The sequence below is a fragment of the Crocodylus porosus genome, unplaced genomic scaffold, assembly GCF_001723895.1.
Source record: "Crocodylus porosus isolate Cpor-Errol unplaced genomic scaffold, CroPor_comp1, whole genome shotgun sequence".
NCBI lineage: Eukaryota > Metazoa > Chordata > Crocodylia > Crocodylidae > Crocodylus > Crocodylus porosus.
In genome coordinates, this window is record NW_017728951.1 from 38,554,704 (window position 1) to 38,572,765 (window position 18,062).

At 49.2% G+C, this 18,062-nt stretch overlaps 1 protein-coding gene across 1 annotated transcript in view; it reads right to left on the bottom strand.

Annotated features, from left to right (window-relative positions):
• Window positions 1-127: 127 nt before the first annotated feature.
• NOLC1 (nucleolar and coiled-body phosphoprotein 1) overlaps window positions 128-18,062 on the bottom strand; it is an 18,106-nt gene continuing 171 nt past the window's right edge. The window contains exons 2-14 of the mRNA XM_019555528.1: window positions 17,949-18,027; window positions 14,116-14,234; window positions 12,626-12,783; window positions 11,395-11,554; window positions 10,613-10,731; window positions 9,815-9,974; window positions 8,701-8,856; window positions 7,482-7,571; window positions 5,796-5,939; window positions 3,557-4,144; window positions 3,182-3,294; window positions 2,722-2,802; window positions 128-2,448 (exon numbers count right to left, since the gene is read on the bottom strand). Of these exons, the coding sequence (XP_019411073.1) occupies window positions 2,290-2,448; window positions 2,722-2,802; window positions 3,182-3,294; window positions 3,557-4,144; window positions 5,796-5,939; window positions 7,482-7,571; window positions 8,701-8,856; window positions 9,815-9,974; window positions 10,613-10,731; window positions 11,395-11,554; window positions 12,626-12,783; window positions 14,116-14,234; window positions 17,949-18,027 (2,126 nt within the window). The 3' untranslated portion in view covers window positions 128-2,289. The remainder of the gene's footprint in view (window positions 2,449-2,721; window positions 2,803-3,181; window positions 3,295-3,556; window positions 4,145-5,795; window positions 5,940-7,481; window positions 7,572-8,700; window positions 8,857-9,814; window positions 9,975-10,612; window positions 10,732-11,394; window positions 11,555-12,625; window positions 12,784-14,115; window positions 14,235-17,948; window positions 18,028-18,062) is intronic.

Genomic DNA, 18,062 nt, shown 5'->3' on the forward strand with positions numbered 1-18,062 from the left:
CAGCAGGGCAGGCCCTACGAGGAGAGGCTACGGGACCTGAACCTGTTCAGCCTCCACAAGAGAAGGCTGAGGGGGGATCTAGCCCCACACCTGCCCTTCTATTCCAAAAAGTTAACACTCAGTGAAGCACTATTTACAAATTGTCATCTTTATTTATGTATGACACTTGCTCATACATAAAACCTCCCAAATCTTAAAATAAAAAGTTTAACCATCACAGGTTTGTGAACTTCCAGATAAGGAGGACAGCAAGGTCTTGACAAGTAACTGAGACTGCTCTAAAAGTCACCCCACAAAGGAGGCAAAAAGCATCCTCTTTCCCCCTCCTTCAGTCTCTAAATGCTATAATAGCCATGGTTTCCTGAGCCCATCTGCATTACTGCATAGAAGCCAACAATCTGACTTGTTGTGCAAGCATCAAGGGGAGGTGCTGAGAGATACTACTTTCAACACGCTGAAGCTAATGTGCATGGTGGTAACTTAGTCACCCCTCCAACGCTCAATTATCTGGTACCGCTTCTCAGATCTAACTTCCTGCAGCAACAGGAGGGGCCCTATTCTGCTGGAAAGGAACACAGGGATAGAAACCAAGCCCAGGGTTACTCCTCTCTTTGGCATCCAGTGCCAGAGATCAAGCAGTTATGAGCTGCAGAAATTGCATGGGGGAGTGGGACCTCAAGCAGCAACTTGCCTGGATTTTGCTTGAGGACAGGATGTTAACTTTTGCACTGATTCCATGCCAGCGTGTCACTACTCAGGGAAAGGCAACTGGAGTTTTACTTCTTCAGAAAGGTGCCATAGACAGGAACTAACCCCCAGAGAACAAACCAGCTAGGGGAAGAAGTTTAAGGCAGATTAAGTTACATTCATGTCACTTCCCTCATGCGCTGTACAGCACACTGCTGGGATAAACATGTTCTGGTGAATCAGATTCCTGAAGGTGACACAGCACAGCTTCTGTTGCAAGAGGGCTGGGCAAGGTGGGAGGCATTGCCTGATGCTTTTACCTACTTCATCTTTTTATCCCTTCTCTTGAGCCACAGACTTATCTGAGAGTTAGCAGGTAACCAGGCATTTCCTCGCATCTTCTCGACTGGCAATTCCCTCCAAAAAAGCACTACAGGACTTGCAGCTCCTGGCCTTAGTCCCCATGTGGCACAAAGGTGGGGAAAGCCCTATAGCTCCAAATCTTGAATTTCCAGGTTGGAGAACAGGCCATGGAACAAAGAGCATTTTAGCGCTTTGCCTTCCCCAGGGATATCAAATATGCCAGACTACTAGTGGAAGTGGGGAGGGGAGAGACACATCCAGGAGGAATGGCCCACCACAGAATCTGGGGACCTCGGGCCCTCATGGACAAGGTGATAGGCAACAGGAAGGCATGCAAGGCTGATATAACCCATTGCCATTCAGTCACTTTGCCTGTCACCACATCTGCAGCCTTAGCTCCTTAGCCCCTGGCCCAACTACCACCCTGTGCTAAAGTTAGAGCTGTTGCCGTGGCATGGGATGGTGGCAGGGCAGTAGCTCTGACTCCAGGCATGCAGCAGGGGTTGGAACTGCACTGCACGCAGGTCAAAACTGAAGCTGCCATTTGTCCTGGTCTGGAACCACCCCACATCCTGGGCCAGCTTCAGCCTGCAAGGAGCCCCACGGTTCCAATCCAGCTTGGAGTGCAAAGCAAGTTTGACACCCTGGCGTACTCTGCCTACCAGCACCCACAGGATTTCTTCAAAAGGTAGAAAGGTCATTGCAAAGTGGGACCGTTAAGGACGGAAGAAGAGAAGAACTCTGTCGGGTGTCTGTCCCCTCTTCCCCCACTCAGTTTTCATTTAACGGTGGGGGCACGCAGCAAGGAAAGCTCTAACCACTGGCCTTTCCTCCTTGGCCACAAGCAAATTACAGTACTTTAAATTTCACAGACTTACATTGGCTGAGAAAAGGGGACTTACAGAAAATAGAAATCCTTTGTTTTACACAATAGGCAGGAGTCTGAAACCCAGGACACTGCCAACCTTTTAAAATAAAACTGTACAGAATGAGCCATATAACACTGATGGTTACCAGGCAATAGTCTGGTGCCACCAGCCCTAAGGCTCTTACCAGGGCCACGGTCAGAATTAGTTAGTAATGGTGTGGGAGTCCAGCCACTCTCCCACAGCCCTAGTGTGAAGGATAGAGAAGGTTAAGTCCTTGAGGATTGATGCCCACTGTGTCCAGTCTTTTCACATGCCCACTTAAGGGACTGTGGTGGCCACATGGGTTATGAGCTCCCCAGCCACATGCAGCTCAGTCACTTTCAAACTTGATGGAATTAACTTGGGTAGAAATAGTGCCTCCGCAGTAACTGCCCCTTTTCTTTTTCGTCTTCTCGTGTCGGAAGGATTTGCCTTTGGTAAATTTCAGGACGTTGTTGGCTCTCTCACCCCAGTCGCCTGCAGCTCCTTTCTGTGACAGAGGGAAGGGAAGTTTGGTCAACAGCCAACAAACAGCACAACACAGACAATACTTGGCACTACATGATACACAGCAACAACTTTTAAAGGGTGGGTTTCACCCAACACTCAAGCCTGGAGGGAGTGGGTACTTCACAGTGCCAGCACTCATGAGTTCCTCTAACAGAAGCAGATCAGACAGGAAGTCTACAAGCACCTGGGACAGATCTGCCAGATGGCCTGTCTTATAGAAGCAGACTGTCATTCTGGCCTCTCCTGTGCTTACCTTTGCATCAAATGAGTTGTCAGCTACGCGGTTATCCACCTGGATCTCCTCTTCTCTCACTCTTCGAAATGGAGAAGAAGGCTGATTGAAGAAAAAAAATAATGGAAAAAGGCCATGGTCATGCTAAGCCAGTACATCCCACAGCTCTCCTGGCTAGCCCAGGCAGTAGTGCAGGACACCATCATGAAACCCATTTGACCCACCCTGCCCTTGTTTTACTGGTCTCGTTTCTCAGGCCTATGTACCACACACCTCACCTGCAGTGGGGCAGGACTAAGGTGCATAGCATAAGCATCTTAAAGGTACCATAAAAATGGACCCTTAGGATAAGTCAAAGAGGGTGCAGGGATCCTACTAGGATCCCCTGCAGCACTGACGATAAAGGAAAGCAATAGATTGCTGGGACCGAGGGACAAGAAAAAGCATTTCTTCTTACTTAGTGGATTCTGCTTTCACTCACCTGCTTTACTTTGGGAAAGGAATGGGGTGTCTTGTGCTTGGCTTTTTTATTCTTATTCTTTGGTGTCGCCAACTCTTGGTCATCTTCCCTTGCCCGCTTCTTCTTAGTAAGGCCTGTTAAAAGCCACAGCAGTCAAACTTCAAGGTGAACACAATGAGTTTTGTTTCTCTCCTTGTGACTTGGGTCAGCCATAATACAAGCCAAAAGTAGAAGTAGGCTGGGAACCCAAGCACCAGCTTAACAAACCTCTAGTAATATGTGGAGGTGGCGTCAGAGCATAGGCTATGTGCACAGTGCTGTTTTGGAAACTATCTGTGGAAAAGGACCCCATGCATGCCCTGTCTGACAAATCCCTCCCCAGCCATGAGTTAGTACCTCCATTTGCTTTTCCCTTCTCCTCATCAGTGCTCTCAGAACTGCTCTCGCTGCTGCTGCTATTGCTGATGCCAGCTGGCTTCTTCACAGTTGGCGATTTGGCTACAGGAGTGGATGAAGACTTTGGTTTCTTCTTCCCCACGCTGGAGTTGTTCTGTGCCTCTTTTTTTGCTTTCAAACCAGCGACAGGAGTCCCTGCAGGTTTCAGCTTCTCTGCCTCATCACTGGAACTGTCAGAGGAGCTGCTGCTATTGCTTGCAGCCACTCCTTTCTTCTTCACTGGTACTCTGGCACTCCCTGCTGGTTTGCTGGCCGATTTCATGGCTGGCTTCTTTTGCTCCTCCTCACTGCTTGAGCTATCAGAGTCTGAGCTGCTGGCCTTGGGTCCTAGGGTACAGGGTTTGGACCCTGGTTTGGCTGCTTTCCCTGCTGGCTTAGTTGGGGGGGCCTTCTTCTCCTCCTCGGAGCTGCTGTCCGAGTCAGAGCTGCTTTGTGCTTTCTTTGCAACAGCAGGAGACTTCTTGGATGCTGGTGGAAATGGTTTAACTGAAGGCTTTGCAGGGGCTTCATCCTCAGAGCTTTCAGAATCTAGAAGGGAAGCCTCCAATGAGAAACCACAATGACTGAGCAGAGCTGGTTCAGCAAGACCAACCAGGCAAGAACCCTGTCTAACCTAACATGTGGCAAAAAAAAAAAACAGGTTTTGCTCACTAGTTAAAAAGGCAGAACAACACACCTTTATAGATCAAAGGTCTCCGCTTACACAATAGCCACAACATGAATAACAGCAGTCTCCCCTTAGGCCGCCACAAGGGGACAAGCATGGTGGGTAGGTGAGTATGAGTATGCATTTGCACATGTGCACACTGTACATATCTGCCCACTAGCACAGAGTCAAATTGGAGTCACTCACAAGCCAAACAATTGTCAAACCACAGTTTGTCCCGAACGTCTCACTGGAATCAAGTGGTACTTTCAGGACTGAGCTGAGAACATGCCCACTTGCCTCACCTAGGAAGGCCAGAATATGGTCTAATGACTGAAACCAGCTAGAACAGCATGTTATTCTCAAGCAGCATGGTGTGGCAGCTCTTTAGAAATATTAACCTGGGCAGTGATTATTCGAAAGTGTCAGGAATACAACTGTCCCCTCCTGCTGCCTTCACCTCCCTGCTGGAGAATGAAGTTCACCCCCAAAATACAAATTTTACAAATACTAACATCTGAAACTAATTTTACAAATACTAACCAGTGGGGATGATGTTTCAATCACATGGTAGAGCGAGGTGGACAAAATACGGCCCATGGGGTGGATCCAGCCTGCCAAGGGATTCTACCAGGCCTGCAGCAGCTAGACTCTGCTTCCCAGCAGCCCCTGCAGCGATGGCTTATTTCAGCGGCCTCTCCTAGCGTCTCCACAGCCACTGGCCCCAGCCCAGCTGTTCTGGCTTGGTCTCCATGGAGATCCTGCCTGTCCATCCAGTACCCCCCCAGCAGGCAAATCACATTTGGCCAGGTGGATGGGATGGGGCCGCAGGTGGGCAGGGAGCAACCCGGGCTGGGATTGTAGGGCAGTGGGGCAGAGCTGCAATCTGCTCCTTGCATGCCCCTGCCTGCAGAACCGGTGCCTGTCACTGGGACATGTAGGGAGCAGATCACAGCTGTGTCCCAGGCCCCAGCCACATGCTGTCAATGCCCTGTGATCTTGGCCCCACCTGCCTGTCCTGCTCCCAGACACTTCTCCCCAAATGCCATGGCCCCATCCCATCTGCCCAGCCAAATGTGCTCTGCCCACAAGCGCCCTGGCCCATTTCCGGGATACCCTGCCTGCCCACTTTATCTAGAGCCTCTGACAGGGGATGCAGGGCAGACACGCCCGGGCTGGATGGGATCAATTCCCTCAACCCTCAGGCCCAGAACAATGCACCAAAATTCCTGAAGTGGCCTTCCAGCCAAAATAACTGTCCATCCTGTGGTAGAGGCACTGGCACTAAAAGTGATAGGGTGCTAATGGGTTAGGAACTACTTTGCCTGCAATTTGTGCCCCGAAGTGGCATTTTGCAAGAGGTCAGTTCTGCAGGCTTGGCTTTTACTGAAAGGAACTGATCGCTGGGAATCAGATCTGCTGGGTCTCACAGAATCCTTTAGGCATTCACTGCTGGGAATGCACATCCAATTTTGCATGGCACTTACAGTTATTCAGCAATTGTGGAACATAACAGCCATCTGCTCCCAATACCTGAGCTGTCTGAGGATGAGCTGGAGCCTTTCTTTGCTTGTCCCGTCTTGACAGCAGCCTTTGCTGGTTTGGCAGGACCCGTTGTTGAAGGTGACCTACCAGAGGGTTTCTTCACTACCTTCTTCTCTTCCTCAGAGCTGGAATCTAGGCAAGAGAAACACATTCCCTACATGTTGGGGATGCATCCCAGAAGCACACTAAAACCAATAGGAATCCTGATCATGGTAGTGTGGCATACAGCATCACCCACTAGGGAGATTCCCACTGCTAGAGTTTCTGTACTCATGGGATAGAAAAGAACCAACAGGAAAGGCAGGGCCAAACAATTCTGATAACCATTCCAAGAACAGCAAGCAGAGAGCATCTCAGCCTTGAAGATTGTCAAATTTCCTTTGTTAGGAGAACAGCACTGGCAGCAACTAGGCGCATCCCTAAAGAGCTTTTCATGAGAGGTAGCTGAGGAAAGTTAAGCAAACTAAGCAACTAAGGAGCGACTATGGGTCTCAAATGGGAAGGTGTCAGAAAAGAAACAAAGGGAACAGGAGAGTTGCAATGAAGATCAAAGAACAGAAGGAAACTGGGAGAGAGGGGAGTCAGTGTACAACAGAGGAGTGAGAGGAACGAATGGAGGAAGCTGCCTAAGAGGGTTAAAGTTTTTCTTTCACATGGCAGGCTGGGTCTCTGCGGTGGGCCAATGATGGGACTGGAAATCTCTGGATATGCTTACTGGCATATTGGTTTGTCAGTCGCACATCGACTTTGGAATTCATCTGACGCAAGGCCCAAATTTCAGGGAACATTCAGACTAAAGAGAACAGAACCCTGTCAGTGTGGGGAAAGCTGGAATGTAAAGCCAGGGGACACAGGCTTTCTGCTGTTGAGCCAAGGCACAGGGTAAGCCCTTCCAAATGCCTGTGGATAGAACCTAACACATTTCAATGTGACATGCAACTCTGCCTATCCTTCTCTGGGGTTACGCATGGTGACATCCTCTTGAAATAAATAAGGCAACCCTTAATAAGGATTAAGGGGTGCACACTGGGAGTGCTGAAGAGAAGGACGTTAGAGTGGCTCATTACATGCTTCAGAGGAGGGCAGAGATGAGACAGAGGGAGGCAAGCAGCTCCCACTACAGGCAATAAGCGTGATCAATAGAAGGTACAAACTATGGAGCCCCCTAACTCTAGAAGCCCATCAGGAGTTACCCTTTTTGCACACCTTGACCCTGGCAAAGGTGGTGGTGACACTCAACTCAGACACCTGTACCTGAAGCTGGCCCTGGCCCCATTACAGACAACCTGAAGCTTAAAAACCCAGAAATGGGTCCCCAAGCAAGTTAATCCCTTGTCTGAGGTGCTTGTTCAGGAGCAAGATCCCTCCAGCCTGCAATGGGGAAGACTTGCTTGAGCTCATCACTGTTCTCATCCATGCTGCTGTCATGCTTCTCATCAGTCCTGTACAGGCAATTCAGTTCTCAGTGGATTTTGGCATGGACAGCAGGAGAGCTAAGACTTACTCCTACTTGAGACCCCAGCAGACAGGAGGTCACTGCACAGTGAGAGTATGGACAAACGTACATTTAGAGCAGTTTCAAAAGGGCGGGGGGGATGATGATGACGGGGGTCTTGAAAGGGGGTATGAACAGAGTCCCTGTAAGGAGAGACAAGATCACTCTACCTTACTCACCTGAGTCACTGTCTGAACTGGATTCAGCTTTCTTGGTGGCCACAGCTGCAGGTTTTGGGGTAGGGGGCGTTTTAACTGCTGCTGCTTTGGCTGCAGAAGAAACATAATACATATCTTGTACTTGCACATAACCTTGCATCCAGAGACCCCAGTGAGCTTTACAAAGGTAGACCACCATTAGCCTCTTGTAAAGCAAAGAGAAGCAACTTCACTACAGCTACAGCTTAAGCCTTCTAGATTTTTCCATCCAGAGTAAACAGATGCACCTCTTATGAAGGTGACCATACGTCCTGGGTTGGCTGCGACAGTCCCAGATTTTGTAGGCTGCCCCAGTCGGTTGGTGAAAATTGAAACAAAAGACCCAGATTGGCAGAGGGAAAGTGCTGCAGCATGGGATGTTCACACATGCATGTGTGCGTGGCATCCTGGGGCAGTAGGGGGTGCAGGGCAGCTTGGACCCCTTCCTTGAGTCAGCAAGTGCAGGATGAGCACAGGGTGTGGCAGAACAGTGCATTTGGCTGTGGTGGCTGCAGGGGCGCTGTGTACCTGGATCTGCAGAGCCCAGCACGCCAGTCTGCACCTCCTTCCAGGTGCTGCAGCCAGGAGCCAAGGGTGTGCCTGACAGCCTCGTGCCAGGTGAAAGGGTGCATGCACTGGGCGGGGGCTTGGAAATCACAGGGGCAGAGTGCAGTCTGGCAGAGAGGCAGACTAATATGGTGCACTTCCGCCTGTAGCAGCACTGCTGACTTAAGAGAACTGGTGAGGGCAGTATCCTGGATTTCCCACAGTGCTCCTACTCGTACAGCACACTGCAAACTAGGCCTAACTCACAACCCAGCTCTGGCCTGGGAATGCAGTGCCCCACATTACTACACACCCCTGCTCAGCAAACTGAGAAGATTCTCATCCAGACAATACATTCCAGCTCAGTGTATACCTTTGGGCACCTTCAATATGCACTTGATTCATCCTTAGCATAACTACACTGAAGTCACTGGAGTTACGTGAGTGGTTACCTGATTCAATATATTCAGGTTAGAAATGGGACTGAATACAGTTTGGAGCCAGGAGTTCAGGTTTTGTAGTTTAGGGAATAACTAATTGCTTGGAGACATCAAGGAGTCACATACAGAATCCAAAAAACTCAAGAGCAACTTCTAGAGGGGCCACATGCCTTCCATATATTGATTTCATGGCCAGCTGTTGCCCCACCACACACCTGCTGTTCCCTTTTTGGGAGTCTTGTCTGCTTCATCACTGCTGTCTGAGCTGCTATCTGAGGAATCGCTGCTCTTGGCCTTTTTCCCAGGTGCCTTTGCAACACCACCTTTCTTTGACAGTGCTGTTTGAGGAGGTGGCACAGCACTGTACAGAGCTATAGAGAGACCAGATAAGGGTCAGCAGAAGCACAGCATGCACAGACCACAACTACAGTGTTGACAAATGCAGCACATGTGGCTCCTGGGTTTATCCAGGACAAGAATATAAAACAAGCCATTTATATTACCTGCTCCCACACAGTCACACATTGGGACTTTATTAAAGCACAGATGCAATACTCTTTCCCCCTCCCATCTCTCTACACCCCCATTACAGTTCCTCTCTCCTCTGCCATCCCACCCACCCTTCCAAAGCTGGTAATCAGCATCGCTCCCTTCCAGACTTGGCCGGCTGGACTGATCTCCTGAGTTAACTGTGAATACAAGGAGCAAAAAAGCTTATATTGCCAAGTACCGTGGCTTAGTACAGCCAGAGGCTTTCTTTGCTGCTACAGCTCATTTATTCCATGCCTTACCAACTCCCAACGTAAACAAACTCTGCTTAACTTTCAGGTATTGCTTCCTCCTCCACCTGTATCAACTCCCACATTAGGGGGGACACAGGAACTACTATATCAGATCAGAACAGAGGGCATCTAGTTCAGCATCTAACTCTGACAAGGGTCAGCACACAATGCCTCAAAAATGCAGAAAGCTCTGGAGTGGACAATTACGGAATAACCAACTCAAAGTGGAGTTTCTTCCCAGCTCTTGACAGGCTAGGAATCCTGCATGAGAACAACTTTCAACAGCTTTGACCATGGGGCATAAAAGCAATGGGAGAATGGAATTATTATCAGAAGAAGGATTGATTTTTAAAGCTTAACCTCACCAGGCTGTGGCCAGAATAAAACCCCTGCAGCTGTGGCACTTACTACCACCATCACCTCTCTGACACTCTTTAGTTAGCACCCAGTTAGACTTCTGTTAGCACGGTTCCTTTTCACAGCATAGCAGGGCAAGTAGGAGGAAAAAACCCTCCTTCCCAACATAGCATCAGCCTTCAGTACTCACCTGGCTTAGGTTTAGTTTTTGAGGCTGGCTTTTCATCCTCTGAACTGTCAGAAGAATCCTCACTGCTGGAGCTCTCTTTGGCAGGGACTTTAGTTTTACCTGCGGGTGCCTGAGCAGCTGCAGGCTTGGATATCTTGGATGTTTTCTTGGAAACGGCCTTCTTTCAAAAAAGAAAGAAACACCTTTCTTCAGTAAGAAACCTATGCTTTCAGACAGATGCCCACCCCTACAGGAAACAGTCTGGTTCACTGGACAGCAGATTTCCAGAACACAGAATCAGGATCAAATGAGGTTTCTTAAATGCTGGGAAGCCCAGTATAGCCTGTCAGGCTGGGAAGAGCTGATATGGAACGCGAGCGGCCTGAAGAGAGCGGAATGGAAACTGCAGCATTCCCTGACCACAGCTGTTTACACCGTAGCAGGAAACTCTCTAGGAGATCCTCCTTCTGCTGAGGTGAGGCATTTTGAATTAACAAACTCCCTCTTGCAAAGGCACAAGCCATGCTATGGCTGGATGAAGCTGTGCACTTTGCACAGAGGAGGAAACCCATAGGGAGAGAGAAACATGCAGGTGCTGCAGAAGTATGCTGGGTCAGGTTCAAGGAAAAAGAGGAAAAGGTAGCCTTGTGGTAGCCCCTGGAGTGAAGGGGTCCCCAAGGCAAAGCCCCACTAACAAATGGCCAGCTGCTGGGAGGTTTGAGGGTTACTTTTCATAACTATTAAAAAATAGGGACTGACTCAATCCCAGAAGATTTGCACCACACCCAGGGATCCTCACATGCTGCTAGTCATACCTACCTTCACTAGTGCTGCCTTTTCCTTATCAGAATCCTCACTACTACTACTGCTGCTGCTGCTACTGCTGCTTTCTGCTTTGCCATTGGCGACTTTGGGGGTCACCCGGGCAGCTTTACTTCCTGCTAGGAACAAGGCAAAGAAAATAATTAGAAAATGTGAAGGAGGAAGAAATGATCATTACATTCAATGAAAAGAAGCATAAAAGAGGAGAATCGCAGTTATACACTCCCCCCTGGGCAATATAGGACTTTACATCCAGGCAGCGTTTATACTCCTGCTCCCTATCAGGACAGTTCTAATGCTCCACCTGCAGTTTGCTTTTGACACAGCAAGTTCAGCAGAGACAGTCAGGAAAGCACTGACTGCAGCCTATAGAAGTCCCAGCAGTGCAGACTGGGCATAAGTTTGATTTGCCATGGTCCCATGTGGCCTCAGGGTTGAAGTCATTAGCAAGAAGCATATAATCCCAAGCAGTCTGGCTCAGGGATTGTAAACAACCACTGGAATGAGATAGGCTTCATCATGCAGTATTTCAGATGCAATTTGTCTTATTCTGTTTTTCACCGGGACTTCCAAAAAGTCAAAGTTAAGTTACACTTCCAGCATGTCCCCATCTCTTGCAGTCCTAGGGAAAAAGACTTAACTGATCTGCCTGAATGGATGGTGGGAGTTAAGATGGTAGATACATCTTTCCTAACTTCATTTTCAAAGGATCTGATCCCAGGCCCCTCCCCTGGGTTTTCCATTCACATAATCACTCATAGTATAGTGGCAATGTGTACCTGATTTACCAGCTGTTTTAGCTGCTACTGGCTTTGGAGTCTGCTGCTTTGGATTTTCATCCTCTGAGCTGCTAGAATCTGAACTGGAGCTTGCTTTCTTCTTCTTCTTCTGGGGTTGAGTTTTGTGGTTGCTTGGCTTGGCTTGGGGCCTGGCTCCCTTCTAATCAGGAGGGAAAAACAAATCAGTTCTTGTTGGTCTAAGAGGGCAAAACTAGCTGAGGTGTGAGAGGTGGGAAAGTAATTTAGCAGGCACCCTATTCAGTACAGCGGATGGCTATAAGCTGAGGTTAGTCAACTTCACTGCAGGTTTTCCATTATTGAGTGGCTGAATGTTCATTTTGAGGTACAGATGCAAACAGGCAGGCCATTTCCTAACCTTCTTGATAACAATAATTTTTCCTTGTACCCTGATACAGCCAAACAAGTACTAATTATCTGGTACAATGCTTCTTCCTCTATAAGAAAGGAAACTGGAACACCCAACACAGACCTGAGGGGGCGGAGCGTACTGAGGTGTTCAGTCAGCATGCTATATTCTCAGATGCATGACTGTCCCAGAGGGAAAGGAAGCACCAGGAAGAGTTGGGTCCAGGTTGAGCCATGAATATCTCAGCATACAGCTGATGCTCCTGGATGACCATGAGGCCACACCGGACATTTTCTATGCTTTGGGATTCAGTCACCAACTTTGAACTATCAGACAAGGATGGCTTTGGGACTGTGCAGGGGACTGGAGCAGATGATCTCTGTGGTCCTTTCCAACCTAAGGATTCTTAGCTTAGATTGTTAGCACAGAACCTCTCTTCCCCACTGGTCAGTATTAGTCTAACAGTTCAGTGCTGGTGGGGAATTGTTAGTCCTTCTCCTTGGACTCAAATGTGTCTTGATCCTCCAGCTCCCCTCATGCTCATGAAGGAAACAGATACCAGCTTCACAGTCAGGGTGCAGGGGGAAAAAAGGAGGGCATTTGCCTAATCCTCCCCCAATTCACAGGTTACCAGCTACTATTTGATGCAAGGAGGAAAGATGTGGTTCCTGCCTCACAGAACTCAGTAAATTGCCCTTGGCCTGAATTTTAAGATTGATTAACAGAACAAAGCGATAGAGGCCCATGCTCTGTAGCCAAATCCCAAATCCAGGAGTGGTCCCCACATCCCATAATGCTGTTCACACCCTATATTCTCCAGTGCTGCTGAGCATGTTTTGGGAAGAGCATGGAGGAAGATCTGACCTGTGCTGGCTTCTTCTCCTCTTCCTCAGAGTCTGAATCCTCACTGGAATCCTCACTGCTGCTCTTTGCTTTCTTGGCTGAAGAAGGCTGTTTCTTGGCTGCTTTCTTGGCTGTGTCTGCCTTCACAGACACCTTGGGCACAGGGGTTCGCTTAACAGCTAGATTGGAAACAGCAGACACAACAGACTCACTCTCAGCTCCCATACAGTACTAGAAAAGAGATAAGTCTCTCACACCACAGCTGCTGAGGCCTACGTTGAGACCCAGGTGTCTACTTCAGCCTCCAAAATGGGAAGTCAAGGAACAAACCCACCGGATTCATTTATTGCCAAGTATACATGCAAATGCATAATTCTCTCACTGAAGAAAATGCTGGGTTAAGCACCAAGGTGTTATCAGGCTTACTACCTCAACCTGTGTTAGTCAAATCAGTTTTTCTCTTTCACCTCACTGTTAGCTGAGGAGCATGTTCCCAGGCTTCTTAAAAAAAAAATCAAGGTCAGGCCCAAATTCAGAGCCATGACTGGAAAAAGGCCAAATTAAATATCCACATGGGTCCCTCTTGGCTCCCCCACACTCTTATGCACTTTTTCCTTTTTCAGAATGCTTGATTCCTTAACCTGACGGGGCTTATTGCAACCACTGATTTTGGCTCGAGCCTAGTTTAACAGGCAGATTTCTGTCTCGTTAAAACTGCACTCACTTGCACTGAATTGGGCCCTCTGCCCAGCATCACAATAAAGCAGCATTCCTTTGAAAACCAACATTTTGCTGGACTGTTGTCCCCTTGGAGGCAGCACGTCTGGTATAGGACAAACATTTCCAGCCATCTGTTTGGTCCACAAACCCAACAATTTAGGTACAAAAAGATGTTAAGGAATGTGAACCGGGGTATCACGGTACTGGCCAGAGCTGGAATAGATGCTGACAGAAGTCAACATGTCAAAACTTGACAAAGTTCAGAGAAGTGAAGACCAGACTCAGAACAAGAACGAAGATAAATTAAATCCAGAAAATTGAGGGTGGAAAGTATTTAATTCTGATTTTTAAAATTTTTTAAATGGGTTTATTTTGTTTTTTTATCAACTGCCACATCTCTACTTTCTTCCCATTTTAAATTCCTAGCGTTGATGATTTGTACTTATTTTTTTAGTTTCCCGTAAGTATAACAAGTCTGACCTAGACTTTTTTCTATTGAGTAGTTCCATGATTTATCCGATTTGTCCACAGGAACTAGTCAGATGGCAGAGAAGTCAAGCAGCATGAGCACGTAAACTGGAAGTAGAATGACAGTGGGAGGGCAGAGGTTCTACTAGAACACAGACCCCCCATCTCCAGTACCAACCCCACCTATGAGAGCTGTTCAAGAACCTTGAACATAAGCCACAAAGGACCAGCCAGGCATCCAGCATAAAAAAAACCAAACAAACACTTCTCCACAGTAATTTGGGTCACACATGCTTATCCCAAAGGCTTTTTGCAAACTTCACCTGGCTTCTTAGCTGGAGGCCCCTCATCTTCATCGCTGGAGCTCTCACTACTAGAAGAAGATTCTTTCTTTGAAGAAGGTCCATTAGGAACAACCTTCCGTTTCTTCCCTGCAGGGGATCTGAAGAAAGTTGGAAACAACATTTTCCTGATTTTTAAACACTGTCAGCATTTTACTTCTCCTATAAACATCCAGTTTATAATTTGTATTAGACCAAAACTGAACTGGAGCTTTATTGTGTTAGGTACTGGACAGCTTAAGACAGTTCTGAAGAGTCTGCTGCCTAAACAGACCTAGGAAGAGGGAGTGAAAGGAAAGAATGCAACAGGCATAGACAAGATGCTAATTAGCAAGGCTGATAGCTTGCTAATTCCACAAATCTCCTTTTTTTCTTAAGATTTGTGGGTGGAGTGTTCAGGTATACTCTGATGCTTATGGATATAAGGAACGAAGCACTTTCAATACCAGGTCCATACACTTATCATAACAACTGACCATTGCAACTCAGTGAGAACTCAAGGCCCTTCTGTATGTAGTAATGAGAGACTCCTTGCAACAGATAAATGTAGCCTCGTAAAGCTACAGCACATCTTCCAGTTACATGTAACCACAGATTTCATACGTTGTACCATTAAAAGTGTTACAGGAGGTTGCCATTCTCCATATCATTTTACAGTGGTGGTTTTAATCCTCATAGCTACAATTGAAAATGTTAACGATAAACCAAAAGCTAATAAAATGAAGCCAAAGGATACACTTTACTTTTTTTGGAAATATAAATGCAACCATGAAATTGTGCACACTTTGGGTTATTTCTGATGGCTTACTTGGACACTTTAATTTATGATTTTTATATGCAACTCATTTTCAACTTTGTTTTTCAGTTCTCCATGTGAAACCACTGACTATTAAGATAATTCCTACAACACAAAATGCTTTACAACAGTGACATACATAACCTGATAAAGGCAAGGTTTATTCACATGCAAACTAGGGGTGCACCGATAAGAGATTTTGGGGGCTGATACCAATAGCTGATTTTTAAAGAGGCATATTGGCCTATATTAATCTGATTTCTGATACAGCTGCACGTAGGTGGTAAGTCTGTTGTGGTGGAAGGGGAGGGGGAAGGGAAGGAGCGTGGGGGCAGATCAAGTCCCCTGTGGTGAGGAAGAAGCAGGGCTGGGGCAGGTGCTGCCAAGCCAAGGCAAGGCGCAGGATGGAGCCACGGTCTGTCCGGGGGCATGGCGCAGCTCCGGCTGCTGTGCGCATCCCGGGGTGGGGTGTATGCGCGTGTGCCTCCCAGATTTGTGTGGGGTGGGCTGCAGCTGCAGGCTGGAGCCACACTCAGGGCGGGTGGTGGTAGCAGTACTGGGAGTAGGGCTATTGGGGGGGAGGGCTGCAGCCCCCCCCAAATTTCACCACAGCCCCCCATGATCCATCCTCCCAGCACTGCCACCCACCCCCAGCACAGCCCCAGCCCAACCCCTCCCCCTCGCACCAGGAAGAGCCCAATACAACCCCGGCCGTAGCCTGCAGCCTAACCTGCACCTCACGCAGATCTGGGGGCACGTGCCACCCCCCTCGCCCCCCCAATGCCCTCCCAGGGTGCATGCATCAGCAGAAGCCACGCCCCTGCCCCACTATGCCTGGATGAGTCGCAGCTCTGTCCCGCCCCCCACCAGGCAGCGCCTACTCTAGCTCCTTCGTTACTCCCTCCCTCACCACAGGGGCCTTTTCTTTACATCAGTGTTGATCCAATATCGGACCCATGTATCAGTGCACCTCTAATGCAAAACAATGTCCTTAAGATCAGGGGTCAGACTGCCACCTGAACAGAATCAACACAGAATAACCCTGTTCAAGGGACTCCTAGGGCAGTGGCTCCCAACCTTTTTTTGCCACAACCCCAAATCCAGGTAGCGACCCCCACCCTAACTCACTCATGCCCGGCGGTGCCAGTAGAGCCTGGGCCAGGCTAGGATCATGGGGGGCAGCGAGAGCCGCATGGACTGTGCGCCGGCAGAGCCCCGCAGGTGGAAGGGGTGGAACGAAGGGCAGACCTCCCGCAACCCTGATTTGGGTCATGAGCTGAGGTTGGGAGCCACTGTCCTAGGATCTACAAACACACACCCATGCTTAAAAAGAAACAACCCCCCCACAAGAAAAGTAAACAACCCCCTCCCCAGAAGCAGCATGACTGGGGAGCAGAGCAGAAGCAGAATCTGGGGGAACATAAGAAAAACTGATCCAAACTCCCCACGAGGTAAAGGAGTGGCCGTCTCAGGGTATTCTCTGCTCCTGCTCTGACACTTGTGGCACTGGAGATCTGACTGCAGCTTGACTCTCTCTCTACCATTTTTTCTGAATACAAGACAATTTTGAATGTAAGATAAATCCCTAATAATTGGATTCGATACATGAACAATGAATAAATTTGTTACAATTTTTCATGCACAGAATCTAATTCTTGGGTGGGTTGTCTTAAGTGTGTCCTTCCCATTGCTGTGACAGGGAAAACAGCAGCAGGGGGGCAAGTAGTGACAAGGAGGTAAGCAGCCTGTCTCCCACCCCATGCTCCCTATGCCTGCATCCCCTGGCACCTGCCCCTCTAGCACTCACACCCTCCCTGGTGCCTGCCCCCCTTGGCACTTAGCTCCCACCCTAGTGCCAGCCCCTTCCTACCATTTGACTTCACCTTCCCCGCTGCCACCATCACTTACCCCAAGTTGTGGCTCCAGGTCTGGGTCCAGGTCCAGTCCTGCTCTGACCCAGGGAACATGCTAGTTCTGGCCCCTGCTTGGCTCAGGAGCAGCAGTTGCAGGGGCAGCAGCTATGGACCTGCCCCAGCACTGCAGCAGCTGCCATCCCAGGTGGGGCCTGGAGATAGCCAGGACCCCAGGCCAGTGACAGCAGCCAGAGGGGGAAGAGGGACACAAAGGCAGCAAAGGGGTAGAGTAGCACGGGGCAGAGATGGACACTCCAATTCTGACTCTGGGTGAGGGCCAGAGCCACAGCAGCTGCCTGCTGGCTCCATCTTGTGCTCAAATTCACCCCCACCTCTGCTGAATGGAGAAAATGACCTCATCTAGGATTTGAGTAAGTATGGTACTTTCTGACCAGATACACTAGAAATAGCGTGACTCCAGAGTAGGAGTTTCTCCACGAAAGCAGTGAGGATTCCCAAGCTCAAAACATGTAACCCTCTGAAGAACATACAGACGCCTTGAGCCCAACTCCCCTTCTGTTACATTGTCTTTTTCATGGGGCTGAAACACGCTTAACTGTCTGTTCTGGATTCATAAATCAGCAGGGCTAATCGTTTTGGCAGATGCATCACAAATTAAACCCCGTGCCCTCTGCGAGTGCCACTCCAACCCCTCCCGCGGCCTGACCCGCTGCTCTGCTTTCTGCCCTCCCTGCTGGGGGCTGTAGCCCCGATCTGCTGCGTGCTGTGAGGGCCACATGTGGCACACATGCTGCAGGCTGGACACCCCCTTCTTAAACAGAGACTTATGGCGAAACCTAGTGTTTCAGAAAGGCTTACACCAACCCATGACAGCATTCGTGTTTTGTGCTCAGGAGCGGCAGCTGCATCTGAGCTGAACTCATCTGGTCCATGCGCTCCCAGTCTCAAACTCACGCACCACTCGCCGGCCCTTGGCATGGGTGGTCTAGGCTTGAGGCTTGGCTGGCTGGAGGAAGCGCTCGCTTCCCGGCTGGAGCAAGGAGTCTCCCCCATCCGAGCCCGCGAGCGGGACCCTCCCCCCACGGACCGACCCGGGGGAGGGGAAGGAGGGCGGCGGGCCCGCCACCCAGCCCGGCCGCACTCACTTGAGCCAGTGGTCGAAGACGTCGAGCAGCGAGGCGGCGTTGGGGTCCTGGTCCGCCTGCAAGAACACACACGGGCGTCAGCGCGAGCCTAGCCCGGCCCAGCCCGGCCCAGCC